Source organism: Thunnus albacares, chromosome 13 (genome assembly GCF_914725855.1).
Source record: "Thunnus albacares chromosome 13, fThuAlb1.1, whole genome shotgun sequence".
In the NCBI taxonomy this organism is placed as follows: Eukaryota; Metazoa; Chordata; class Actinopteri; order Scombriformes; family Scombridae; genus Thunnus; species Thunnus albacares.
Genome location: NC_058118.1, coordinates 25,641,459 through 25,663,753, shown reverse-complemented (window position 1 = coordinate 25,663,753; position 22,295 = coordinate 25,641,459). Strand labels below are relative to the sequence as shown.

At 39.0% G+C, this 22,295-nt stretch overlaps 1 protein-coding gene and 1 long non-coding RNA gene across 8 annotated transcripts; one reads left to right on the top strand and one right to left on the bottom strand.

The window, feature by feature from the left end:
• Positions 1-688: 688 nt before the first annotated feature.
• On the bottom strand, positions 689-6,957 carry LOC122995929. 4 transcript variants are annotated; one of them, XR_006406890.1, is made up of 5 exons: positions 6,270-6,957; positions 5,579-5,673; positions 5,053-5,423; positions 3,093-3,166; positions 689-945 (listed from the first exon to the last, which is right to left on the bottom strand). It is a non-coding gene; the product is annotated as an uncharacterized LOC122995929 (long non-coding RNA). The 4 variants fall into 4 exon arrangements; XR_006406891.1 differs by lacking the exon at positions 5,579-5,673; XR_006406888.1 differs by lacking the exon at positions 5,579-5,673 and having other exon boundaries at positions 5,053-5,328.
• On the top strand, positions 5,385-21,523 carry LOC122995927 (dual specificity protein kinase CLK4-like). Of its 4 annotated transcripts, none has more exons than XM_044371337.1 (14): positions 5,385-5,555; positions 12,504-12,546; positions 13,584-13,693; positions 14,787-14,881; positions 15,580-15,754; positions 16,934-17,000; positions 17,270-17,383; positions 17,591-17,757; positions 18,560-18,654; positions 18,834-18,963; positions 19,066-19,148; positions 19,379-19,458; positions 20,755-20,845; positions 20,933-21,523. In XM_044371337.1, exons 1-14 carry the CDS (start codon positions 5,399-5,401, stop codon positions 21,065-21,067), a joined length of 1,542 nt encoding a protein of 513 aa, XP_044227272.1. In that variant the 5' UTR covers positions 5,385-5,398; the 3' UTR covers positions 21,068-21,523. The 4 variants fall into 4 exon arrangements, 3 of the variants coding, with proteins under 3 accessions (XP_044227272.1, XP_044227271.1, XP_044227273.1); XM_044371336.1 differs by having other exon boundaries at positions 20,930-21,523; XR_006406887.1 differs by lacking the exon at positions 20,933-21,523 and having other exon boundaries at positions 18,834-18,953; positions 20,755-20,842.
• Positions 21,524-22,295: the final 772 nt, after the last annotated feature.

The following is a 22,295-nucleotide window of genomic DNA, read 5'->3' as shown; positions in this document are numbered from 1 at the left end:
GTAATCACAGCTGATGGTGAGGGAGAGAGAGAGAGACAGAGTGGAAGAGAAAGAGAGAGAGAGATGATCTGGCTCAAATTCTGCTGCTGCTGAAGTATGGTCTGCTGCAGCACACACACACACACACACACACACACACACACACACATATACATATACATACAGAAACACACGGTCACCATGATTCAAGTGGACATAAAAGTGAGAGAGGCTGGTCGGCCCAGTCAACTTTTGAACTCAATTAAAGTATGAGGAACCTCCCTCTCTCTCTGTGAGTGTCTCTCCAAACCCAATGAGCCTTATTGGCCCAAAGTATAATACAGCAGACAGTACAGTATGTTGATAAAGCTTTGTAACTAATCGATATAAGCTATCAAATATTAGCAGCTGTTCTGCCTACAAGTTAAAATACACACCTGCACACCTCCCATCCAGCACTGATGTTGGGTGATAAGGCCTGGCTCGCAGTCCGGGTTCCAGTTCGTCCTAAAGGTGTCGAATGGGGTTGAGGTCAGGGCTCTGTGCAGGTCACTCAAGTTCTCAAACACCAAACTGGGAAAAATATTTCTTTAAGTCAAGTCAAGTCAGATTTTATTTGTATAGCCCAATATTACAAATCACAAATTTGCCTCAGGGGGCTTTACGGTCTGTACAGCAATACAACATCTTCTATCCTTAGACCCTCGATTCAGATGAGGAAAAACTCCTCCAAAAAAAAAAAAAAAACTTTAACAAGGAAAAACAGGAAGTGCAACAGAGAAGGGATCCCTCCTCCAGGATAGAAAGACATGCAATAGATTTTGTGTGTATAGAATAGACCAAGAATCTCTTGGAGGACGAAGATCCAGATCCAAAATCTCTGAAAATTGCACCGTCGGCCAAGGGAAGGAGAACGGTCCCAGGAGGGCCACTGGTCCAGCATAGGGCCATCAACCTAGTTTTGGGCTTCATGGAGAGAATAGACTAGATTATATTTTTGTTGACATTTCTTTATTCAGAAATTGTACAAATCTCTGCTTGGTTTCCAAGTATCACCCAGATACCATAGTCCTTTGAATTTTGGAGTAATTTTTCTTCTACATAAACTGGTCTGGATCGCAACCAATGACATTGTTCTTTTTCATCTTTGAAATAAGAAAATGAAAAGATGAACAACTGAACATGACTCAATAGATAATGTTTTACACTATGTTCACCTGTCAGCCAGTCCAACAAGTGTTTTCTGATCTGACACAACGTTGAGTAGGGTGTCATCATTTGTCAGTGCTCTCTTAAGTTTGGTTAAGTTTAGGCAAATTACACTAGTTGGTTAAACCTAAGGAAAGATTGTGGTCAAGATTTGTCACCTTAAAGGTGCCACAGATGACATTCAGCTCCACTAGATGGCACACTAGAGCAACAGCATCTCACAACAAAACAAATGTGAGTATCGATTACTCAATAAAGTTGGGGGGGGGAGGTATCTGAACACGCAGCTCATGAAAATTAGGCAGTGCTGCTCAAATATAGATCAAGATTCTGTTACTGCATTTCCTATTTCTCACCTCAGCATATTTTAGTGTACTGTTTAGCTGTAATATGAGAAACTTTGTGACCCAGCTGCCTTTTAGATGACTGTCGCGAGGACGACAGGGAGGGACTCACATGCGCTAACATGAACGTTCACATTCAATAACATGCACGAACAGCTGGACCGGCTATCAAAACAAAGAACAGAGAAGCTCAGATAACAACAACCACAGAGGGAGTGTGACTTTATTCTCTGCTCAGGACGCCATTACTTCACTATATCTTAACATAGCAAATAGTTGACATCTAGTGGGGCTGAATGTCGTATCTTGCACCTTTAACAAAGTTGAACTACTTCTACCTTTGCGTCTGACACTCTGCATTCATTATTTGTGTTTCCAGCGGAGATCTTTGGTAGGTTAAAAAAAAAATGTTTGAAAGGTTTGACGCAAGCAAACAATGCTGTTGCTTTTCAGGTGAGAACAGTCTCGTCTTTCAGTCAGACAGCTTGACAGACAGACAGACTCGAAACCCAATAGATATTAATGCCATACTGTATTTCTACCTGTCTGTGTCTGATTGACTGAACTCCAATCACAGCTGAGAGCTTTCACATCTGTCTGTCAATACAACTGGCATTGGACTGCATACTCTTCATTACAAAGTGCTGCGTGTGTGTGTGCTGTGTGTGTGTGTGTGTATGTGTGTGTGTGCGTGCATGTGTGTGTGCTCTCCACTAAATGAAATGTGTCACCTCCTCTCCTCTTCACTTTGACTGCATGTCTGTAATGAATCACACTCATGGAAATATTGCTAACCAGGAGCAGTCAGCCTCTCTCTCTTTCTCTCAAGAAAAAATGACCTGTATCTACATCTTGTAGAGATAAACAGTCTAATAGCAGCACCCTCAAGTGATCATACAGAAGAATTACAATTTGAATCACTTTAATAAACTGTCCAGTAACAACGGAAAACCTCACACAAAATAGAGACTTTTCATTACCTGGCATAACCTGTTAATACGAGTTAATTCAGTACATACACTAAATGATCCACCAGCAACCTCCAAGATTTAAGAATTATGTTTAAATGACTTTTTATGTGTTTTCTTCCTGAATTTTCTGATTTTATTGCACTGAAATATCAGCTCTGATTTCCATAGTTGCTCATAAATTGCTGCTATAAAGAGATGATGACCCTTGACTGATGAAACTGCCATCACTATTTCATGAGGAGGAAATAAAAGCGACTTGCATAATGCTTAAAAACCACTGGATATACAGTAAATGACATTGTTATTTGTTAAAATAAGCTCTAACAGAAGCTGAGAATATTGAGGAAAACATCATAATTGTGAGCTTTATGACCAAAGTATGATGAAACTATAAGAATGAGTATTAAATCAGAAATATAAAAAATGTCATCTGTGATTATTTATTTTGACGAATCATTTATTTATTTTTCAGAGGAGAAGAGCACTCGTGCTTGTGGTGGGGTCAGTGTCTAGTTTCAGAATGTGAACTATGCTAGTTGTAAAAGGTGAGGATATTTTTATTTTTTATGATAAGGAAGGAAATACAAACCCGTTGCAGTGGTTGATGTGGATCAAAGCCACAGTAAAAATCCCATCTGTCACCTTTCAGGTCCTCGCACGAAACTGCATTCAAACATTTTGCTGTTTAAAAAAGGCTTAATTGATAAAACTGATAGGGGACATGCACAGTGTAAGTTAAAGCTGTTTTTCTTTTTAAACTGTATGCTAAATTTATAGAAAGATTTTGGTGAAAGTTAAATGAAATTTACATTTTTCGAGAGAAAAAACATAAAATGCAATATTTTGGCTTGTTGTTCTTTGCATTTCAAACTGTTTTGCTCAAAATTATTTGGAATGTATGTCCCTTTTAAACATGAATATCAAATATTACCGATTGAGAAAAGAAAAATCTGATTTTACTCATCTCAGTCAGGTGAGCAAAAACTGATGAGTCAAGTTAACAAGACTGGATTTAATATGTAAACTTAACTGGTTAATTTGGTTAAATAAGGAAGATATTAAATATGCATCACGTTGTGTAGTACAGTGACTCAAGTTAAGTCAACAAACTTTAAACTTTGGCAGCTGATGACAAAATGTGGATCTGTGAGGCTGGCTGCCTGCCTGTCTGCCAGATCCAATGTGGTATAAAATTCAGCCTTGGTGTTGTGATGTTAAATTTAGATTGGTTCTCCTGATTAAGCCCAGGTTGTAAAACTAAAGTTAGTTTGTTTGGATGTTTTATAGTGAAAACATGATCTCTAGATGTAGACACTATGTATCTTAAAAGGAAGCCAGGCTGTTGAGCTTGTTTGTTTTTAACAATTTCTTTAAGATTTAAAACACTAAATGAACAAAATGGCTTCATGGACACCACTAACAGTCAGAATCATGATCTAGATTAGTTTAAACTAGTTTTTGTGGTCTGTGAAGCAGATTGAAAGCATATACACAGAAAAACAATGGGCCTAGAATGGAGCTCTGAGGAACACCTCAGGTCATGTCTGTTGAGAAAAGTGAAGAATTTGCTCTCAGAGTAGGTGCCATTGCAGGAAAAATTGAAATTTAAGACTAAGATTGACTTTCCATTTCTACCAGGTAGCTGTTTTTACCAAACATGCTCTGATAAACCCACTGTATGCTACCTGGTCACCACAAAATGGCAGACAAAGTTAGCAACTAGCTGTTGAAGAAAGTGGAAGCAGCTAAAAAGCCACAACCAATCCAAAGCTAAAAGGACAGTGAATACTGGGGCTTGTATTTGTTGCCTACTACATTTGTAAGAAGGTAAGTGTTTTCTATAATAACTAAAGGTGATAATATATCAGGATTGTAAATCTATGAGCTCCTGACCCCTTGCAACCAGTGATAAATGAATGCAACTTTAAAGAACAAGGCTGGCATTATTTTATCTTATTTCAATTCCCCTAAAAAAACATATCTAGCAATGAATTAATCTTAAAAATCATTTGTATCAATGCACTTTCAGCCTACTATACTTTATTTCTTATGCTATAAAAGCCCCATGTTGTCCAAAAACTATACATGTATGCATTTCCAGGTGTACCTGTGGTCCCTGGTGGTCTAACATGCAGACATGGTCTCACAACATCCCCAATTTGATTGGGGCTAGGGATCTTTGCTGCATGTCATTCACTCTGGTCTCTTCTGCCAGTCATAGGCAAAATGCTAAAAAAAATAAATACTTGTTACATTTGGGTGGCATATTCAGTAATTGCAATTATTGTGGTGAGTATAGTTTAGTCGTCTCAGCTAGTCACACTACTGTAGCTACAAAGTGTAAATATGAAGAATAAAACTTGGGTTCAGCATAAAAAGATCAAGATAAAGATAAGAAATCCTCTGATGTTACACTACATCGTCACTGTCTGTCGAATCTCAAGTGAAAAACAACATTGCAACAAACAACTTTTCAATGTCTTTAAAACAGCAGTAATGTGCATGGACCTACAGTTGTTTACCCGGGTCTTATGTAACACTGCGTTTACATGTGTCCATTAATCCATTATGAATTACAGGTTGCACGTGTATTCAGTGTCCTGTTCCATTCATGGAGTACATCACACATCTCCTGCATCACCTGCTGGAGGAAAGATCCAGATCGGACACAGTACACTATGTTTTCTCCTGTGGGATGAAAGAGGAGCCCCTGTTGGGTCAGGCCAGGGGTCGAGGCTGGAGCAGCTCGCCGTGTCCCTTTTCATTGCAGCTGGCTGAGGGTTTTACGGCCTTGAAGTACGCAGGAATGTCCACGTCTTGGTTTTCTGAGGGACATAATATTTTATTGCACCAAGGACACCATTTCTGTCTCTCCTTGTTTGGCAGCTATGCGGTATGGCAACAAGTGTTTACATTCCCCCTGGGGGAGGCAGGGACAAGGAAGAAGAAGAGGAGGGTAAGTTACTCAAACAGACCAGCAGGAGCCCAAACAGCACTGAGCGAAGGGGAGAGGAGCAGCAGAAGACATTACACCTTTCAATAACAAAGACTGGTAAGCGGAAAAATCACTCTCACCTCATACAGCAACAAATCTTAAGTCAAATAAATGCAGGATTCTCTCTAGGTGACTTTGAATCCACAGGGGTTTGACTACTATAAGCTTTTGAAAGCTGAAAAGAAAGAGATATGTTTTAAGTACAGTTACCAGTAATTGATTTTTGCCATTATTCAAAACCTTTATTGGACCACTATCATGCAAAAATAAATAAAATCAATTAAGCATATATTTTCAGTTGCTTTCAATACTCTCAAACCCATAAGGATGGAAAAATTGCAATTATACCCCAAAATAACACAACTGAAACCAAAATTAAATCTAGCTCTAATAATAATAACTTTATTTTAATAAGTGCTTATTCCGATCACAAAAGAATTCCATTTTCTAAAGTTTGTTCCTAAAGTTTGCAATTACAAACAAATATAGTTGGGTCTTTTTCACCCATGACATTTAACACAGCTGCCAGCAATAAAAGCTACCTGTATTATGGCCCCATGCTTTCACCCAGGACTGATTCAGTATTCTCAGTATGCTGCACGAATGCACACACTGCACTCTACAGTTTGTAGTGTGGTTATTAGACATAGAGCTCATGGTTAGGACTCTGTGAGCTGCTCAGTTTGCAGAGCTCTGACCATTGTTAGTTTGCATCTAAATTAATTTTCAGCCATATCAGATTAACTACAGCTGATAGAGTTGAATAATCACCTTCAATGAAAGCCATCACTTGCTCATCTCAAGCTTCTGGATTGTAGATTATTAGATCATGTCACATTCAAATTAGCAAAAGAATGGAGTTAAAACTTTAAGCATTTTATTTTAGGTCTTAGACAGGGCCAGAGGACTGCACCGCTCTGGTCTATATATCCATGCCCCTGCTGAGTTATTTTTATCTCCTGTGGGGACAAAACTTTATCCCCTTCATAGTGATTTATGATGCTTCACCCATAGACCATATAAAATATCTAAAATAAAAATAGGCTATTAAAAAAAATCTAAGTAAAGCACTTCAACATGAGAGCAGTCATTAGTGCAACCAACAATAAAATCAGAAACGGACTTTCACTGTCAGCGCTCGCGTGACAATAGAGATGACACCGCGTTTAGGCTACGTGGTGACGCAGTAAATCGACCACACGTCGCCTCCTTGTCTGCTGAGAGATTTGCAGAGATGCGGGAAAACGAGGGGCGACGCTCCGCGGATGATAAAGCATAAAAAGAAGCCAGAAGTCTGTCATCGAAGCAGACTGTTTTCTTTGACTTTTCTGACAAGACTAAGGCAACTAGCCTATTTATTTTTATGATGACAGCACGTCGTGCTATTGCATGTTATGATTTCAGTATTGAAGTTTGCCGCGCATAGAGCTGAATTAAACAGTGACTTGAAAGATATATGGAGGACCGAAAATGCCAAAATCAAAAATAAATAAATAAATAAATGACTCAATAAATAAATTAATATGCTATTAAATGCACCAAAAATGATATAAAAAATGGCATAAATTAATATTCCTGTTTTAATTTGCTTCTGTATTTATTTATGTTTGCATAAATGTTCACCCTATTTATTTACTTGCCCATTTAATTTTCCATTTTACTCATTAATTTATTCATTTTTAAATTTATTTATGTATTTATTTCAGTATTATTTTCCCTTTGCATTTCCCTCCTATTTATTTTTCTGTATTTTCTATTTACATTTATTTATGCATTTTTATGCAAATGAGGTGGGTGTCATTCGTGGGGTCAACTTTTTGCCTATTGGTTGATCACATTAGGGTGCATCAACTATATACGCTGCTAGTCTGCTATTTCCTAACTGTATGTTCAGTGGGTGTCTGGTGTTGAGTAATAGGAAACATTAACTGTTTGAGTCAAGCATTGAGGCTGTATTATGTGTAGCTTGGAAAACAGCGATATGGGCCACTGAATTTGATTAATTTACTGTTTATCTGACCGCAAAAGAGACAAGAATTAACACAACACACTGACTCTCTCTCTCACTTGCTCTTCTATCTCTTCTCTCTCTTCTATACCGTCTCCTGCTCCTGCTGGAGATAAATTAAGGGAAAGCAGCTATTAGTTGTTGTAGAGGTGAGGCAGCCATCTGGCAGCTCATGGATCCTGATTTGCCTTTTTCTTTCTTCCTTGTCCTTGAGCCACACTGCTGTATGCTGGCCACAGGGCACCAAAAGACGGGTAGACATGTTGCTACCCGCTCCCAGCACTGACACTGCACCGGGCTGCCCTGTGAGTCTTTTTATTTTTGGACAGTCTAATGTGATCAACCAATGCACAAAAAGTTGATCTCATGACCCCCCTTATTAGTATATAATAATATAATATTATTATAATATAATAAAGCAGAAATGCATAAAGAAATGTAAAAAGAAAGTATATAAATATATAAGTTTGGGGAAATAAATAGGGGGAAAATGCAAAGGGGAAATAATACTGAAATAAAAGCATAAATAAATAAATACATTTGTAATGTTTACCATGTTCACTATCTTAGTTTAGTGTATTAGCATGCTAACATTTACTAATTAGCACCAAAAGTTGATCAGCTGATGCTGATGGGAATATCTTGCCAGTATTTGGTCATAAACCAAAGTATTTGAGATATTAAAGTTTTGACCAGATGATGGTGCTAGATGAAAAGTTACGGGACCACCAAAGTCATTACAATTCATCCTTTGAGAAACATGAACGTCTGTACCAAATTTCATGGCAATGCATTCAATAGCTGTCTAGATATTTCACTCAAAACCATAAATGTGAACCTCATGATGGTGCCTGAGGAAAAGTCATGGGACCACCAAAATCATCAGGATACTGATTGTCTGAGAAACATGAATGTTTGTACAAAACTTTGTGCCTGTCTATCAATTAGATGTTGAGATATTTCACTGGATAAGTGGGACATTTGACCTGCTGGTAAACAAAATAACAAAAAACTTGATGTATATAGCACCTTCTGTACATAAAAGACAGGGGATCATTAAAGTCATAATGATTCATCTTCTGGGGACATAAAATTACCATGTCTGAACAAAATTTCTTAGCAATCCATCCAATAGTTGTTGAGATATTCAGTGTGGACCAGGGACAGACTGACATTGACACTGACTCTAGAGCCACGCCACAACCCTGGCTAAAAATACTGATCTGCAATTACTCACAATTACTTAAGGGGACAAGAATTGATGAGTTGATCCCTGAGGGACATGATGAGCTCATTTACCAAACCAGTAAAAAATATTTTACTTAATAACAACTGCAACCACTGAAGAAAATCATCAGTGACGCCGTTGGTCACTGCAGTTGAAATGGGGCCCCTAACTCTGGCATATCGAGCTGTATGCGGAGTGAAACCCTCCACACTCCCGGCAGTGGTTTGTGAGCAGTGTAGTGAGTGGCGGAGGATCTTAAGTGAGTGACAACGGTCCTGCACGTTGTTAGCAGGAGTGAGTCATCCTCAGCGCTGATTTATAGTTGATCAGAGACAGCTGAGCAGTATGGCACAGAAAGGCAGAGCCATTCCTGAGAGAGGGTGGAAGAAAACGCCACTCTGGAATGACTATCCCTCCTTCGCATTGTTGGCTATAAAAAGAAAAGACCCTCGGCATCTCATAGGCCAGTCAACCAAACAGAAATATTTCAATATACATTGGAGCACAGTAAAAAACACAAAAAATGTAAGCATAAAAGAGTTTTTTTTCTTGGGAAAACATTTTGAAATATTAATTTGAGAGGCAAATTCTTGCTAAAATGTGCCCAAATGATAGTATTTATGTTGTAGGTGGCACTGACTTTTAATATTTGCTGCAAAGTTTATAAGACATAGTGATAGTCTAATGTAGATATACAACAGGAGTGGAGGAGGAGGTGTTGAAAAGATGAATAAGAAATAACTCTGAGGGAGAGAGAGACCCCTGCTGTGAGTGGCATGTCTGCTATTTGTGGAAGAGGGACGGGGAGGGAGAGAGAGGTTTTCCTTGCATGAGGGTATGGTACAGTAGAGGCACTGACAAGTGTGATGGCCAAGGCCCAATGAATGCAACGGATCCGCATGCCATCGCGCTTGCTGCAGAAAACTGTTAGGTTGTAGACATGCAGTTGTCAAGATGTCAATCAGCCCAGGAAAATCTGATTCAGCCTCTTGAATTAAAATACACAGTTTACAGGATAAGGCTCGTGATATACTTTATTTTTCTTTTTGTCAAGAAATTCCATGGAAAGAACAAAACTAACAATTTCCTGTGTAGCCAAAGTTTGATATAGCCTTTTCCCCTGGGCCTTAGAGCTCCATTATTGTCCAAAAACTATTAAAACACATCAATTAGTCACACTGTTGCACTGGGTGACATGTTCCTTCATCACCATGAATACACACACTTGTTTATTTTGAGTTAATCCCACATATATCATCCTGCTGCCAGAAATACTTACTAAAGCTCCAAATGCTGAGAATAATCCCCCCAAAATGCAGTTTACTACAGTGTGTCTGAGATTTGTCTAAAACTCCAGTGCCCAGCTGTTTTTAGGAAATTGTTGGGATTTTTAAAAAAGATTTATGTCTTGGAAAGTCAGAAAGTATTGAGAGATGTACTGATGCATTGTTGGCTTTAGTCTTTTCATGGGATTTGTTGACAGCAATAAAAGTACAGGATGACCCCAGCCTTAACCTTTAATATGAGACGAGGTAGATCATAATGTACAGTATGCAGTCCAAGCACTGTATTTTCAACCTGTGAACTCTGCAAGCCTATCATGCACAATAAACCACAAAATTCCAATTTATTTTACCCCTGCTATTTCCCAATAGCCTTGAACCTACATGTGATGTGCATAAAATTAATAAATTATGTACTAACGGCAACTACCACAGCTTGAGGCTGAAGCCGATGTGGAAGTACCTTAAAGTGCCACCGACTGCTGCTAGATGCTCCAACTGACTCTCATTGAAAAAGCGTCAACTTCTCTCTAGAAATACTAAGTTGACCATTTTTTTCAACGAGTCATTATAGTCTCAATCTCTAATTATTGCTCCATTAATGAGATTTGAAGACTTAGCTTTAAAGTCTGCAGTGTGGGCATTGATTGATTGCTCACCAGCTGCTCTCAACAGTTGGACTACTATCGCAATGTTTCGGTCATTTTAATGTGTTAAAAGAATTTCTACGTAATGACCATTAAACAATAGAGACCAGAGCCAAAGTATCAAAATTTAACAGAATTTATTTTCTTGTACAAGAAGGAGCGTTTCGCAGTGCAACACGCAGGTTGAAGTTACAAAGAAAAAGGCTCCCAGTGGAGCACTTATAACAGGGTTTTATACAACTTAAGTTACATTTCTTTTCTTAATCTATCAAAATACAGACTTATAGATAACGTCATGTCTGTTTTCAGTTCTCCTGTCCAGGAGCCATCCTGCCCAACTGACCCCCAGATGACATGCCTCACTCTGTCTCCAACGAATTTTAATTTCTACATCTTCCTCTTTACAAATATAATGCTGAACTTCCTTTAACCTCAGCTGATGAGTCTGCTGATGTTGCAGAGTTTCAGTACAAGACAGGAACAATTCATTATGATCTAGATAAAATAGTAACACTCATACACAGTGTAATCATCATTTTTATAACATAATGTTACTTGATTAAGATACCTGCCTTGTTAGCACAATTTAGCTAAAGTAGCTAACATTAGCCCAAGTGCAAGTTGCAGCTCAGTGTTCCCCGGAAGCTAGCGTTAGCTTTGCTCCGAGGTAGCAGGGCGTGTTTCCATGTTCTGGCTCTAAATGGCACTGACCATAAGCTGCTTCTGCTTTTGGGCTTCAAACTGACTCCATTGCAAACCGATGGGTGACGTCACACCTCGCTATGTCCATTGTGCGCAACCGATGCATTAATTTCTCCCTGGGACTAACGGAACTCTTCGATTTGACTAACACAGGTATCAGGAGCTTGCTAGCCTGTGAGTAAACCATAGCAAAGTCTTCCAGTACGAGATGAGTAGTGGGTCAGAAGTGCCTTAATGTATTGACTGACAGCTGTGAGCTTCTATCCCTGACTTTGGCCTTGTCTGATTGGCTAAAAGGATGAGGTTCACGTAAAAACTTGAGAAGAGAATATCTCTGTACTGCCGCCAGACTGTTCAAAGAGCCTGAGTCACAGAAGCATTTGACAACCTGAAGATATGCTTTGAAGCATATTTCAAGTAAAAGGTATAAGAAAAAACGTACATACTGTACCTTTAATGCTATTATTCTCAATGTTTTTCTTTAGACTTGGTGAAAGAAATTCATCAAGTCACATGCATTAATCAACAACAAAACAACAAAGTCAAAATCAAGCAAAGTTAAACCTTTTTAAAACCTCATCCATTCACTTCTATGCAACATGTTCTATTCATATAATTGTCCGTTGTGTATATCATAGCTCTATTCTTGTTTCTATTCCATTTTACTCTGACAGACCCCATGACTGCTCTAATAACCTAATTTCCCCACAGGGACCATTATGGTTTCATGTTATCTTCTCACCTCTCTGGAAGCTGCCCTGCTGGCTGTGGGGTCGTAACTAAGACTTCTCCAAAAGGCCAGGGAAAGCCCTGGAGATAGGGGCGCCAATAGTTTGTAGGTTGGAGTGGTCTAACACTATGTATAGCTTTGAAAACAGAGAAGACGGCATCAGGGCTTGAAGAGACAGGGAAACCTTTGCCCCAGGGGCTGTGGAGGGAGCAGGCTTTGAATACCAGGCAGAGCTCAGCGAAGAGTTAAGAGCTGTGAAGTTCCAGCTTCCTGTGCAAACGTGACATTTCAGTGGAATTTATTTTGGCCCAGATTAAACATTGTGCCTTGACAAAATGTGTCCAGAAGGAAGAGAATAGAAAGGTAACAGAGGAAGACGCTGAAGATTTTTTGACCTTTTCTTTTAGGAACCCATTCTTCATTAAGGTGCAGCAACAGATCTCAGATCTTGTAAGTTATAACGCTCCCTCCTAATCATTTTGTAACCACTTTACTTGTGCCAGTATAGGACAATGTTAATCTATTTGTTTTAACAGACTGCACTTACAAGAGATGACAATAATAATGGTCAGTCACCAGTTTGTTCAGTCGTCTTTGTCTGGAGTGAAATATCTATCGGATGGATTCTCATGAAATAAGTTGATAAATGATGATTTGTCAATTTCCTGACTTTTCTTCTAACACCACCACCAGGTCAAAATTTACACTTATAAAATGCTTCATAACAAGATAAACAAAAAACCGTTTTCCTAATGAAACATGCAGTTGTTATTACTAGCATGATGTGTACAGTTTGCATACTAATGCTATGTCAACATGCCAACAGTTAGCATACTGAAGGGAATTCTGTCATTAGCTACAAACATGCTACACTTACATACAACAACAACAAATGAATGAATAATGAATGAATATTTTTTTTCTGGTCATTTGACCCATCTCATATGGGATTAATCAGACACAGTAATCATCAGCAAACAAATATTCTTATATGTTTACCCATCCTAAAACACAACTGGCAAGTTTAAACATACAGCCTGCATCCCAAAAGATCTCACAGGAGGATTTACATAAATACAGTGCATACACACAGCCTCATTCAAATGCAAATGACTGTAAAGATAAACAAAACAGAGTCTAAAAAAACATATATGCACCAATTTACATCATAATTCAATTTAATTCTATTCTGTTCAATTTAATGCAAAAGTTAAGTGCACACATTAGCATTAGCATATTAACATGCTAAATGTTACATGCTATATTTAAGTATGCTAATCTAATGTTACCAAAGCTCATCTGTACTTATCTTAATGCTAAAGTACAAAGATAGTACAGCAGTCAAGTCTGACAATGCAGAGCTGCAGAAGATAAACCAATCTGATCTGACTTTTTCTCTGGCATGAAAGGCTGAACTGTTTTGCCCTTCTAGTTATAAGGACCTCACATGAGTCTCATCTGTGTGTTTCTCCTTCTTACCCATCTAGCTATCGCCAGATCTACCAGAGGCTGGATTACAGGTTGCAAAGTGAGGCTACACAAAGTGTGGAAAACAGCACTATGGGCAGGAACGACGACAACTTGGGTCCCTGGATAGGTATCTCCACATAAATGTTGATCATTTATGTCACGTTCATCATGTGTAGTCCAGCTCACACTGAAGTCAGTAGGTGGACTCATGGGCACTCTAACAAGATGCTAGCCCTGTTCTGGACTGTCTCATCATCTGCGTGGGAGTCAGTCCTGGATGGTTTCCATAGAACAGCTCAAGGAAGCATCCAAGCACAGCTCTTTAGCGGAGGATGGTTTGCCAAACCAACCAGTTTTCTTCATCCTTGAAGTCTTTTCTCTTGTAAAACCAAAAAATACTTCCCATAAGATATAATTACTGACTTTGTTTGTTTTTGAACAAGGCAAAGAATACGCTTCACTCAAACTTTAGACAAGCCAAACAAAGATGAGATGTATGATTTATTGGAAGTGTTTCCAGACAATGTTTTTTATTTTTCCAAGAGAAAAGACTTTAAGAATGAGAACTAAGTGGTTTGTTTGTCAAATTTTCGTCTGGTTAACCGCCCCACCTCCATTAACGAGCAGCTCACAAACTCTTCCCAAAGCTTTTCTATGGGAACCATCCACATCTGTCTCACAAGCAGCGGGTAAAAAAGTCCTGAATGGGGCTAACAAGACACACGAGGAGGGAGATAGTTTTCCCTCTAGAAGTGAAAGATACATTTTTTTTTTCACTTGAAAATAACCTCTTGTTAATGCCTTAATTGTTCCCCATATCAGCTAATTACTGTACAACATTCAAGGCTGAAGGTTAAAAGGAAGCTATGGAAACAGTGTATGTATTATTTTACAGCCAAAAAATTGGATATTGGCCAGTGCCTAATGGGTTGGGTTGAATAAAAGTTTGTTTAATTTTTACTCTTACTGAAGTTAATAACATAAGCTCTTAAGAAAAGTATAATACCTAAAAGTGTATTTGAATATTTAATGATCACATCATTTTTTTCTTTATTGTGCAAAAGATTTCAGCTTCAGCTATTGATGCTCTGAGTAGGACTAGTGTCCATTCAGTTTTTTTTTTTTAATGTTTGTGTGAGTTTTTCATTGTTTTTTTGTGTGTGTTTTGTTTCTCTAACATGTGGAGTGTTTATTGTAACTGCTTCTCTTTCTGCTGGTAGATGGTGATGACGCCAAATCAGACCTGCACACTGGCAGAAAGACTCAAAGCTTCAACCAGTGCAACCCCCACACCTTCTCAGAGATTGGTAACTCTGTACGTTAATCTTCCTCCTGTCAACATTTTGGTTGGACCTTTTGAATTTATTTATTAATGCATGTATTAATTTTGCATTTCTTGCAATTCAGGATGATCTAAAATAGCAATTTAGTCTTGTTGCCTATTTACCCACTACTAGCACCTCCTATAAACCAATCCAGGTTGAAGGCAGAAGTCATTTTAAACCTACACAATAATCCTGAAATATATAAAAGGATTTCACTTTTTAACTACTTTTGCAAAGTTTTTGCAAAGAAATATGATCAGGATCCTTTAGAACCTGTAACATGTCTTTGAAATACCATTCTTCATTAGCTGCCTGAACAATATATAGTAAAAAAAAAATCTAAATCAACAAGCCTCTCCTCTGTTAATGCTACTAGAGCATGAGACACAAACAAAACAGGGAACTGCTTATCAAAACCACAAGTGGTCAAAAACTACACAGAGCACCTTTAAGTTCAAACTGTCCTCCACTGGAATCAAGTCAGTCCTGTTTTTCAGATTTAAATGTCTGTAATGATCAACTCCTGCATGTGATAAACCAACTAACATGTTTCAAATTGTCTTTCTCTTGTATTTTCTTGTCCATATGTCGGATTGTCGACCTGTGTGTCTCTTTGGGCTACGTACCACCAACGCGAACGTGCTTGACACCTTTATCGCTTCATCTTCCATTTGTCGCATATCTTCAGCACTCAACCCAACCTGATGACAACTTACTCCAACTTGAAACCGCTTGCCATGATGACAATACTGTCAACGAGGATGATAACGGAGTAGAAGAGAGTTACAGGGGGAAAACCTGTGAGGATGATGATGAAGAGGGCCACCTGGTCTATCATGTCGGCCTCGTGCTGAAAGAAAGATGTACGTGACTGCTACCTCTGTCTTTAGTGTCTTCTCTGTCCTTGTCATAGCTTTGATGTTTCTAACATCATGAAGGTCACTGTGCATTCACACCACCAGCAATGCCAGAAATTATTTTTGAAGTGAGCATATGAAAAATATCAAGACAGCACTGCATAATACATAATCTATACATATTATGTATTTGTAACATCCATGTCATAGCTTTTCTTCAATGCACATACTGGCAGTGCAGAGCCATATAAGGATGTAGTAAAAAGATAACAAAGCCTACCAGAGGAATATATAAAGTAAATAGAGAAGAAATAATAATATAAAATTAAATTGATTATTGGTGCAGTAAAGTTGGTTGGAGGTGAAGTTTGGAGCGACGTTTTACTCACATCCATCAGCATTTATCTCACACTTTTGTAAATAACAGTAAATAACTTCTCATTCAAGCTGACAGGTAAAGCTCCAGCTGGTGTTGGATCAGTATCATTGAGGTTGCTGGTGGTGTGAACACAGAGCTTGCATTTACACCTGGTTGAAATCTTATGACAGTGTGAGCCACAGAACCTCCAGATGTGTTCTGAATTTGAAGGTAAATGTCTCTACACATCGGTCCCCAAATCTCCACACCTTCACTATCAACCGTGCAGTGTCAGTTGTTATCAGACTCTGCTGAGCCCTCATCTTCCCTCCACATCTGGCCTCAAAAAGACAAAAACTAATGCAGTTTCAGACTTGCATTTCATCAAAAACTGCAGCCTCTTCTATGATTTCTGTGACACACAGTGGGGATCCTGACACAGGAAATAAGTCAAGGTCGTCTGGTGAATAAGTTCAGTGTTTGCCGCAGAAAAATGTGACATCATTTGGAAACGGGGTGCCTGTTAACACCATTAAACCACCGACTGTTCAGTGCACAATGGATCATGGTATACGAAAAAATGAAACAACTGTGACTGCATTTCCGACAACACATGAGGACGTCAACATGTTATCGGTCTCAAAATCAAGACTCTGAAGAATGCAGTCATTGAATTAAGATGCAGTATATTTTCATGTACTTCCTGCTTATTTTTTTGGCCTATTTTTGCAATTATCTCTTATTTTTTATATTGACAATTGCATTACCCTCTTAAGACATTCTGCTTACATTTCTGACCCTAATAAATGTCTGTCTGTCCTTCCCAGATGAGGTGGTATCTACACTGGGAACAGGAGCCTTTGGAAACGTGGTGGAGTGTATTGATAGAGACAAGTAAGCATACATGCTGATCCATCATTGACCCTCTAACTATTGAATGGTTTTACTGCTTGGATTTAATCTTCTTCAAACAGATCCAGAAATTTTTAAGGTTTCCATCCATCATGGCAACATCAAGAGTTATTAGCCAACAGCCAGAAACCAGAAACCATTTAATCATCATGCAAACTAAATGCACAATAATTCATCTTTGTGGCATTAATGAAGGAAATGTTCTTGTCTTTATCTGTGCGTCTGTGTGCACCTGTCTGTATGTTCAACAGAGCTGAGCATGTGGCCGTGAAGATTGTAAGGAACATCGACTGTTTCCGTGAAGTTGCAAAGTCTGAGATCGCAGTGCTGGAGGAGATCAACAGCCTGGATGACAACAACAGATTGTGAGTATAGCTGCAGCAGAGCAGCAGAGCAAATCCTGGAGGGCTAATTCATCCTCTAAAAGCATTAAATGTGACCTTTCATGCCCTTAATTTATTGGTAAGGAAAGCTTATCATACATAATCATTTCCCTCATTTTAATTCTGCAGCTTTTCTGTTATTTAGATGTCTTGCCTCATGTTTATAGATCAGTTCTTCTCTCTCGCCAGCGCCTGTGTCAGGATGCTGGACTGGTTCGACCACGAAGGTCACATCTGCATCGTGTTCGAGCTGCTGGGTCTCAGCACCTTCGAGTTCCTCCGACAGAACGACTTCCTGCCGTTCAGCGTGGAACAGATCAGACACATGGCCTTCCAGATCTTCAGAGCTGTCTGCTGTGAGTCGAGTGTCTGCTGCACCACGGCGGACAAAATATTCCACAGTTCACAGCAGAAATATCCAAATACACACAAGTGCTGAAACAAGTGGTTGAATAATCAATCAGTTGATTAACTGAATATTAACTATAATTTCGATAAACAATTAAAGATATAATCCTTAAGATTTTAGTGCTGGTTGAATTGGCAACACCAACTACATTTTCTGAAATACAACAGAAGAGCAACTGATCTATCTGTTTACAGTGCAACCAAACAAATTAGCATTGTAGGTAGGAATTTGAATCCAGGGCGGGAATGTCGGACTCTGCCACTAATGATAAAAACTACTATATAGAAAGTTAATTGCAAAACGTAAATACAATATACATGTTGATAAAAGTCAAGGATTATAACTCAAATAGGTTTTGTCAAACCTATTAAAACCTTTTCTTTGTTTTAGCTAATTCTGGATACAAAATGAATACTTACTTTGATCATTTGATCAATCAGTAGTGAAAACAATTATCGGTCATTCAGGTGGAGACAGAAATCCCACAGACAAATATTTTGCAACCTGGAAACATTAAACTCAAACTATCTGCAAAGAGCGAGGAAGGTAAATGAGATAAGTGTAAAACAACAAGGTTATAATTTCACCATCTCTCTTATACAAATTGCAGCATTGTGAGGAAAACCTGCTAACTGTGTGCTGTTCATCTCACTTGGTGCTTAATACTGAACGGCACAAAACCAAGACTACATGGAGCAATATGTCATCACACTTACAGTGGACTGTTTGTGTTTTTGTGTTTTTCACAGTCCTGCATCGTAACAAGCTGACCCACACAGACCTGAAACCAGAAAACATCCTGTTTGTCTGCTCTGACTGTGACCTGGAGTTCAACAGCGAGACGGTAAAAGCGGCCAGAATGATTTTTTTTTTTTTTGTTCTAGAGGTTTGTACTGACACAAAATACCAACTAAAATATCAAAATGTCATGCTGTCATTTCAAGGTCGTGCAAATAGTGAAGGGTGTTTAGCAATGTGTGTGTGTACGGTATATACATATATATGTGTGTGTGTGTGTGTCAGAATTGTGAGGAGAGGAAACTGAGGAGTCTGGATGTGAAGGTGGTGGATTTTGGCACCGCCACATTTGACCACGAACACCATGAATCCCTGGTGTCGACACGCCACTACCGAGCTCCAGAGGTCATACTGGGTACACACACACTCATGCACACGCACACACACATAGAACTTCTAAATCGGACCAGTTTACCGTGACATTAATACATGTTTTTATTTTTAACCGTGTGCTCAGATCTGGGTTGGAACCAGTCGTGTGATGTTTGGAGCTTGGCCTGTGTTCTCATGGAGTACTACCTCGGACAGACACTCTTTCCGGTACACAATCACTCACACAAACAAACTCACAAAGACACGTGCAAAGACTCTCACTGAATATACTATGTCAGTAGTCCCTAATATTGATCATCAAAAGTCCAGAGATTGAAAGATAATTTTATTTCATCTTGGTTCTTATTTTCGTAGGTGTACAAGAGCACAAAAACACACACATACAAACACTAAGGAACAGTAATAAGTGCTGCTGCCTTGTCTGTCTATTGTTTCAGACCCACGACAGTAAAGAACATCTAGCCATGATGGAGAAAATCCTGGGGCCGATCCCCCCCCACCTGCTGAAACAAACCAGGTAAGAACAAGACCTAAGCCTCTTATTGCTCATTGATTTTGTTCTCTGGCTGCACAGACTGTACGGTTGGTTCTCACAGCACTTGTTATTTATTTATTTTCTAACATATACATCCACCCATCTACTGTATTTACAAAATTGCTTCATCTGGTCAGCATCAAGGTAAGCAAAAGGATGAGCAGAGCAGTCACACTTTTACATAGAAGCATCCCCCTGGATAAACAGTCTGAGTGCACACAAACACACAGAGTGCATTATCACATTTGTTTACAAAAAATGAAAGACATTAGATAAGTTTCATCAAAATGTACAACAAATTTTAACCTAATTTTTTTTTTAGGTTATTTTAACCACAAAATTGGCAAAAGAAAATGTTTATGCATGTATTCATCCACTACTGTTATGCAAATATTAGGAGTTGGTCGTTTTCCAGCCGGGTGCCATTAAACCATTTCGGGGAAAGAGGGCGCAACAACATGATGTAATTAAAAGAGCACTTGAACCTAAAACAGTGAAAAGCTTTACTTGTGCAGCCTTAGCAATCTTATGTACTCTGGTGAGTCATGGTGTCCATCAGTATCCATGGTGATAGATGTGTCTTGCTTATATCAAGAGTGGTAAGATCCACAGGTTAAAGGGGACATATCGTGCACATTTCTGGGTCTGTATTTATATTCTGTGGCTCTACTGGAATATCTTTGTATGATTTACAGTTAAAAAAAACTCCTTATTTATCTTAAACTGGCTCTTTATGCAGCCCCTCAGTTCAGCCTCTGTCTGAAACAGGCCATTTGAGCTCCTGTCTCTTTAAGGCCCCCCTCCTGATGAGCCCACTCTGTTCTGATTGGTTAGCTTCCAGCTCTGGAGGCTAGCACAGTAGTAGTTGGATTTCACTTCTTTTTCTCTCAAAAGTCAGCTTCTCAAATACATCTGTACATGTTTGAGCCAAAATCAGATCAGTATGAGAGTGGACAACGAGACCACAGAACGGATGGCCGTCGACGTCAGTCCAATGGGAACATCAGTGCGATGGAAAAGTAGAAGTTACATTGAAAGTCATGGTTTTTGACTTCCAGGGAGCATTTTTACATATATTCAGCCCAATTTTTGGAACTTTGACCATATTTAACATAGATAGAAAATAACAAACAAGGCATGATATATCCCCTTTAATGTCCTCTCCACAGCTGTGAGTGTGACTCGATGCGGAGTGCTGGTGGAAAGAAAGAAAAAGTCTGACTTACCTGCAACAAACTACTGTATAATTTATGTGTATGTACTTTATTGTGTTTGTAGAAAGCAGCACTACGTGCACAATGAGCATCTGGACTGGGACGAGCAGAGCTCCTCTGCTGATTATATCAGGGAACATTGTAAACCTCTGAAGGTAAACAGCATTCATATCAGCCAGCCGCTGTTGTGTGGTGGAGGTGCCGCCAGCATGAGGTAACAGTAACTTTCGGTCTCTCAGCAGTACATGCAGAGGAAGAGTGAGGAAGAGAGGCAGCTGTTTGACCTGCTCAGCTGCATGTTGGAGTACGACGTCTGCAGACGGATCACCCTGGAGGAGGCGTTGTGGCACCCATTCTTCAGCTCGCTGAGGACGTAGAAGCAGCAGTGCAGCTAGCACTAGCTCAAACACACACACACACACACACACACACACACACACACACATACACACACAAAACATCTACCTCAGCCTGTAGTTTCAGTGTCATCATTACTTAACTTTTTATAGTTCTGAGTGAAAAACGTTCAGTTTAATTTACAGTAATAACAGTTTTGGAGAGCATTCCTGTTTATTTGAGATACATTTTTTTGTCATCCCATCATGATCCAACAATCCACATTTCATTGTAAAAAGTCAAGTGTAAGTTAGAGCAATTCTGTGTTTTCCTTTATTGATTGTAATGAATATTTGCAATTTGTTGATACATTGTTTGTGTTTTGGTGTGTCTCAATTCTGTTTTATTAAAATTCAATGACTGTTTTACTTCTGCTTTCACACCATCAAAGGTGAGTTGTCAAAAATTGTGTGAAAGTAAAGGTATTAATGCATTCACATGAATCCTTTTTAATGTTTGTATGTCAGCTAAATGCCTCAAAAATGCAAAAAAAAAAAAAAAAAAGTTTATCACAACCTTATTATTAATTTACTCATTTTGGCCATTATTTCTATTGCTCATGATAACAATATACTCACCAAAGACTTTAGATCTAGGAACATGGCAACATTATTTTAACAGTCAAAAACAGGCAAGAAACAAGAGCAGCCAGTCAGCTGATCAACCAGGTAGTCAGGTTGCATACAAGGTCACATTTTAATTATGGGTTCAGGGAGGGGGACCCAAATGCACATTACCAGGATTTAAATAAGCGAACAACTTTGAAAGGACAAAGGCAGGAAGGTAAATCAGACACATTTAACAACTACAATCCTGCCTGTGACCAGTAACCAGGCTGGTGTATCCTGTAGAGCTAATGGGGCACTGAGAAGCAGGATCAGATGACTGGGCAAAGAGAAGGAAACTCTGAGATGTGCACTTTAATACTGGTTTATTAAGCTCTCACTCACTCTCGGGGGAGTCCCAGTCGGCATGTTTAGTGACATCCCTGCTCTCTGAAAACACAAGTGGACGTGGTGTATGGTGCTGCGTAATATCAAGGACAGAGGGGAAATAAAGGAAGTCTGCGCACACAAGCATGTCAAAGTTAAGTCGTACTGAACTGAATAAACAAGGTCACGCAGACCAGCAGCAATGATGCAAAAAAGTGCAGCACTGAGAAAAGTGTTCATGCTCCCAGAGCGTCATTCAACTAGATGGATATTTTTT

Bases quoted from the DNA above. Each gene is read 5' to 3' on its own strand.
- LOC122995927 (XM_044371336.1), top strand. From the start codon at position 5,399: ATGGCAACAAGTGTTTACATTCCCCCTGGGGGAGGCAGGGACAAGGAA. The intron at 14,882-15,579 runs GTACGTTAATCT...GCATATCTTCAG, and splicing joins TCTCAGAGATTGGTAACTCT to CACTCAACCCAACCTGATGA. The intron at 17,384-17,590 runs GTGAGTATAGCT...CTCTCTCGCCAG, and splicing joins CTGGATGACAACAACAGATT to CGCCTGTGTCAGGATGCTGG.